At 59.1% G+C, this 6,000-nt stretch overlaps 1 protein-coding gene across 1 annotated transcript; it reads left to right on the top strand.

The window, feature by feature from the left end:
* Positions 1–1,653: 1,653 nt before the first annotated feature.
* PDYN (prodynorphin) lies at positions 1,654–5,968 on the top strand. Its single transcript, XM_071573017.1, is given in 4 exon segments — positions 1,654–1,906; positions 1,909–2,047; positions 4,955–5,102; positions 5,374–5,968. Coding segments are annotated over 4 exon segments (1,107 nt in total). The 3' UTR covers positions 5,941–5,968.
* Positions 5,969–6,000: the final 32 nt, after the last annotated feature.

Below are 6,000 nucleotides of genomic sequence, written 5' to 3'. Positions count from 1 at the left end.
GGCAGGAGTAACTTGACCTCCCACCTGGAGCAAAGGGAAGGAACCATATTTCAAACGCCTTTTCCCTCTGTGTCCTTGGGGTTTGCTGCATCTCTGCAATCACATCTCCCTCAATGCAATTACCCTGTGCGGGGAGGTGGCTGCACCCCAGCCCTCTGGGTGCACATATGCATACATATTTATTTATATAAAAATAATGGGCTTGGTGCAGAAATGCTCCTCCCCACCATGTTTGCAGTGCCTGCAGGACAGCCGGTCCCGACAGCAAGGATTAAACTGCCCGAGGGCTGCCCACAGCCCCTCGCCCAAGGTGTCAGGGGTGGTTCGCAGCTGCATTTTGTCCTCAACTCTGTTCTGTGCCTGCACAGCTCAGCACATCCCAACAGAGCGAAGAGAGACTGTGGCTGCTCTCTGCCGGTGTGCCCAGTGGGTCCTGAGCTCCACCCCCCTCACTGCACTACCCACGGTAGATCTCTCTGTTGGCCCTGGGGGGGTACAGGTTGCTTTGCCCTTGCCCCCCACGCCATGCCCTGCTCCCTTGGTCTCTGTACAGGCACAGCCCCGGCCCAGATGAGTTAAAATTCACCTCCAAACAAAAGCTGTGGAGTCCCATCTGCTTTTTGGGGAGCAAACATGGGTGCTAAGTGGAGGTGACCACCAGCCTTGGGGATGGAGGACCACGGGCACAGGCTGCCATGGCTGCTGGGTGCCCGGCAGAGAGTCCTAACCGTGCCAATTGCCTCCACATGCCTTGCCAGTGCTGGGAGGGCTGAGCAGGGGGCACCAGGTCCAGCAGCTGGTGTTCGAGCTGGGAGAACGGCAGGTTGCTGGGAAACGTCCCTCTTGAGCTCCGATAAAAATAGCTCCATCTTCAAGGCAAAAGGACGGGCTGCGCTGCCGGTGACACAGGGGATGTGTCTGCACCCACTGGGGTGTGGGGCCGTGGCAGGCTGGCCTGGCCCCACAGGGTTTGTGCCTTGGATGCCCATCCCACACCTCTGTTGTAATGTGGTGCAGTGGGACGGTGGTGCACGAGCTCAGGGGGTGCCTGTCATTGCCCAGTGCTGCCCTCCCTCACCACCGAGTCAGGCTTGGGAGTGTGTGAGAACAGGAATCAGGGCTGAGCAGGGAAAGTGGGGGTGTCTCTGTCCCCCCACCATGATCACCTGCCCCTTACAGCTCATCTCTGGGTTTACTCTCATGAGGAGGGGATGTGGGGTTCGGGAAAAGCTCAGTAGGTCTGAGCCCTGGCAGTGCAGAGGAGGGGGGTTTCCATGCAAAGGCTTTTTTGCCCAACAGCAGCCAGGCTGGGTGGGCTTGGGCATCCAGCTTTCCTTAGGGCATGAAGACCCTCTCTCCTTCCCCAGTAGCTTTGGTTGGGCTCACTCCCCTCCCTGGCATCTCCATGGAACAGTTCCTCCTCCCAGCCTGGGGAGTGGGGTGGGAGAAGGTCAGGGCTTCACTCCCTCACCCTTCTTGGGCAGGCTTTGAATTTGGTGTCCAGGGGGATTCACAACCCCAACAGCCAAATTCCTGTGGCACACAGCTATGGGAGGGGACAAACCCCACCCCAGTGCCCTGCCAGCTCCCTTGTTTGGGGCACAAGTTTTGGCCCTGAGGACCAAGCCTGGCCCTAACAGAGGCTCACGAGTGATGCAGCCACAGCGGTGGGACACACACCCAGGTCCCAGGGGCAGCCAGGCGGCTGCGGGGAGGCCTCGGCGGTGCGGACGAGCTCGCTCGGGAGGTGGTGGGGATGCTGCGGGGCTGATTATTCACAGCTTCCCTCGCCCCGATTGGCTCTGCTGCCGCGCACAGCCGGGCCCCGCCGCAGGAGGAGGCTCCGTGGCCATAAAAGCAGGATGGGAGCCAGCGGGCGGTGAGTCTGGTGGGCAACCCGGGCACACTGTGGGGCCACCTGCCAGTGTGGCCTTGCCACCGCCACCGATGACTGGCTCAGCCTGACACCCGCGGACGGACACCCATCACCCACAACCTGTCCTGACTTGGCAAAGTGGGTGCTCGACAGGACGAGGAGCAGCAACAGGTAGGTCTGTTGGGGTTGTCCTCCCACTCCCATTGCATGGGCACAGCCAGGGGGTTGCTCCTATTCCCCAAAAAGCGACTGTTTAAAAACACACCCTGAGCCGCAGTGCTGAGAGCAGCTCGTGATTGGGCTTGTGTTATTTTGAAGGGGCTCCCACCTGACTGCAGGTGCTTCTCTTGCCCCTCAGGTGGTTTTCATAGCCCATGAACCACTGTCAGATCTCTGCTGGGGTTAATTTCCAGGGGGATGTCATGTCTGCCATCCTGACACTGGGGTCACTCAGGGCTCAGAGGGGCAAAGGGAGTGGGGAGAGAGGATGGGGGGTTTCTTTCTCCCTCCCTGCTTGGCTTAAGCAGTAGTGGTGACCACAGCAGTTGTTTTTGAGTGATCCTGTTCCAAAAGTTACCAGCCTTTTTGAGAAATCCTGTCCTGAAGGCATTTCCATGTACATTTTAACAGTAAAGAAAGGAACTGCTGAAAGGTCGATTCTCCTTCTCCACCAGTAAAGTATCTGTGGAGTCCTAACCTGCATAGCTGGACCTGTGTGGGAGGAGGGATCTGGTCAGTCTGAAGAACTGTCCGTGACCCTCATTAGGAATAATCACAGGTTAATCAAGACGGGGTCAGTCTCTGCTAGCCGCACACACAATCCCAATTCCCCATCCCTCCTTGAGTCACCAGGTCTGAACTGGCCCCTGGGAGGTGCATGGGTGCAGCGTGTGGCTTTTCCAAACACAAGCAAAGCCTGGGATCTGAAGACTCAAGTGGAAATGAGTCAGGGGAGAAGGGGATCCTGGCAGGGACCTGGCACAGGTAGAAGGTACAGAGAGTGGCTGCAGTGACTGGGACCCAGTGCTGGCATTTCCAGACCCTGCCATGATCCTGCCAAGGTGTTCCTGTAGAGGGATGGCTCTGGAGCCTTGGGCTCCTCTGGGTAATGCAGGATTGAGCTCAAACTCTGCTTTTCTTCTTCCTCCCTTTGTGTCCTGTTCTCTTCTTTTCTGTCCGTTGCTTCTTTTCTCTTTTGTCCAAAGCCCTTGGTTTTCCTGCTCCCATTTTGCCAGTCCCCCCTCTCCCAGCCCCAGGAGCAGCCAGAGCACTGCTGGGACATTTGTGGCACCAGCTGGACACAGTGTGCTTGCTGGGGGGTGTCTCAGGTTGTCAGGAATGGGACACACTGTGTCCAGAATGCCGGGGGACTGAGCTGTGCAGTGCCAGTCTCGCTGGCAGCTTGTTCCCAGCACAAGGTGAACGTTCCTGGTGCAATCCCTGCACGCTACTCTGGCGGCACTCACGGGGATACCGGCAACATAGGAGCAGGGCAGGGACAAGGGAGGGGAAGCAGGTGGGAAAAGGGATAAAAGGTTCCCAGCAGGGCTGCTGGGAAGCAGCCGGTGGTTATTTTTGGAGCTTCGTTCCCCCCAGTGCTGCAGCTGGGACCTACCTGTGTGGCTGGCATGTCCTTGCTCCTCCGTGCGGTCTCGGTGGCTCTGAGGCGATAAGGGGCTGTCCCTGTGTGTCACTGGCGAGGGCTGGCTGAGGTCCCACCGTGCTTATCCTGGTCCCCACCGTGCTGCCAGGGCGCTGGGGGGATGCACGGAGCCCGAGGCAGTGCAGCCGAGGAATGCAGACAGCTCGACACAGGATGGTGCAGATAATTCAAATTAAATTTTAATCTAGCATGAATTAATACTGTGGCATTAACATTTCTTCATCAGTACCAATTACAGTACATTAGCAGCTAGTGCTGGAGAACACAATAGTCTCTAATATGCGTCATTAATGTGTAACAGATCCCTCTGGGTCATGCCTTCCCACCCCTGATAAAAGCAGGCATGGAGGCAGCAGGGACTTGCAGCCAGTGCACCCCTTTGGGGTTGGCTCTTACTCCCAGGGCCATCGTGGTCCTGGTGTCGCTGTGATCCTGGACCTGGCTCAGCACTGGCCCCTCCAGCCTCACCCAGAGTCCAGGTGAGCACTGCCCCTCTCTCAGCTGAGCACTGTGCTCAGCCCTCCCTGGCCAGAGGCTCTGTCACAGCTCCCACACAGCTGGAGGACAGTGATCACGGCTTGCAGGAAGGCTTGAACCTGAAATCCGGCATTTTCCCCCCATCCCTCCTGATGCACCAGCTCAGCAGAGCTGGTAGGTAGGAGGAAGGAGAGGTGAGGCTGCTCTGGTGCAGGATACGGCAGCCTGGGGTGAGTTCCTCCTGGGTGACAGCATCACCCTGACCCCTTCCCTCCATGGCTCCGACTGCAGTGGTTCTCTTCCCCAAGGTAAAGGGGAAGAGCTGGTGATTCATCCCTCCATGCCACACAGACGTGACAATCACAATATCACAGAGAAACCCAATGCTAGAGAAAAAGAGAGACTTTTCTTTCTAATGGTATGGAAAGAGGGATGGAGAGGATAGATGGGATCTTCCTCCTCTGCAGTGGGATGGGATGGGATGGGATGGGATGGGATGGGATGGGATGGGATGGGATGGGATGGCATGGGATGGCATGGGATGGCATGGGATGGGATGGCATGGGATGGCATGGGATGGGATGGGATGGCATGGGATGGGATGGTGGCAGCCCTGCCCCACAGTGACCTTAGTGGTCCTAAGGGCCTGGCTGTGGCTTCGGGCTTGTGCCAAGGACCAGGCTGCAGCAAAAGTAAGGGATCACATCCTGTGATGTCCTTGCCAGTCACTTCTGTCCCATCTCTCCTGGCTTGGCACCCAGGAGCAGTGTCTGGAGCTGACTCCCACATTATGGGCACAGGCACGGGTCTCTGTGTGTGTCCCCAAGAGCAGCTCACAGGTGGAAGTGGTGGGTGCCCGGTGCCCATGGAGCAATGATGGGTCCCCCAGAGCCAGATCTGGGAGAGTGATGTGCTCTGTGCTGTCTCCCTTTCCCCAGGCAGCAGCTGCAGAACAAGATGGCACGATGGGCACTGGCACTGGCACTCTGCCTGTCCCTGGCTGTGGTGACATCTGCTGACTGTGTCACCCAGTGTTCCCTCTGCATGGCCCAGACCCACGGCACCGAGAGCAGTGTCCGGCCCATGGTGAGTGCCAGCCCTGCCCAGATGTGAGCTGGGAGGTCCCAGCTGTGGGGTGTTGTGGGTGCACAGTAGCAGATCTGGGTGCCACCTGGGGCGGTGGTCATGGGCACACCAGGGTGCTGGGGATGTGCAAGTTTTGGCTCCTCACTGAGCTGTGCAGCATGGTGGGCACAGACCCCTGGGCTTGGGGTGGGGGCACTCCCAGGGTGGGCTGGAAGGAAGGCAGGGGGGTTCACCCAGAGTACCTGAGGCCACTGTGGCCACTGTCTTGCAGATGTGCCTGTGGGAATGCCAGGGCTCTTTGTCACCGGGCCCTGAGTGGGAGACATGCAGGAAGACACTGGCACTGCTGGCCCCGCTGGTGGCCCTGGCCGAAGGGACAGACACATCCCTGCCAGAGGTGGAAGAGGATGAGGCAGAGCTGGAGCAGGAGCTGGGTCCTGGGGAGCAGCCACTGGCACCAGCCAAGCGCTATGGGGGCTTCATGAAGAAGTTGTCCAAGGGGAAGCTGCTGTCCCTGCTCCGCGAGAACGCCCACAGCAAGGGCGGCCTCACCAAGAAGTTCAGGGGCTTCAGCCACAAGCCAGGGGAGCGGGCGGCCCCCGAGGACTACCCGGGGCCAGCAGGTGATGGGGGTGAGGAGCCCACGGGTGCCGCGCCCGAGGGGCAGGAGCTGGCACAGCTGCACAAGCGTTACGGCGGCTTCATGCGCCGCATCCGGCCCAAGCTCAAGTGGGACAATCAGAAGCGCTACGGGGGCTTCCTGCGGCGGCAGTTCAAGGTGATCACGCGGGCGGACGAGGACCCCAGCGCCTACTCAGGGGAGGTCTTGGACCTATAGAGGCAGGCGTGGGATGGCAGCACCACAGTCCCCATGCTGCCAGCCCCGACTGCACCATTG

This window comes from Pithys albifrons, chromosome 18 (assembly GCF_047495875.1).
Source record: "Pithys albifrons albifrons isolate INPA30051 chromosome 18, PitAlb_v1, whole genome shotgun sequence".
NCBI classification, from domain to species: Eukaryota; Metazoa; Chordata; class Aves; order Passeriformes; family Thamnophilidae; genus Pithys; species Pithys albifrons.
This window is presented reverse-complemented; position numbering and strand designations above follow the sequence as displayed.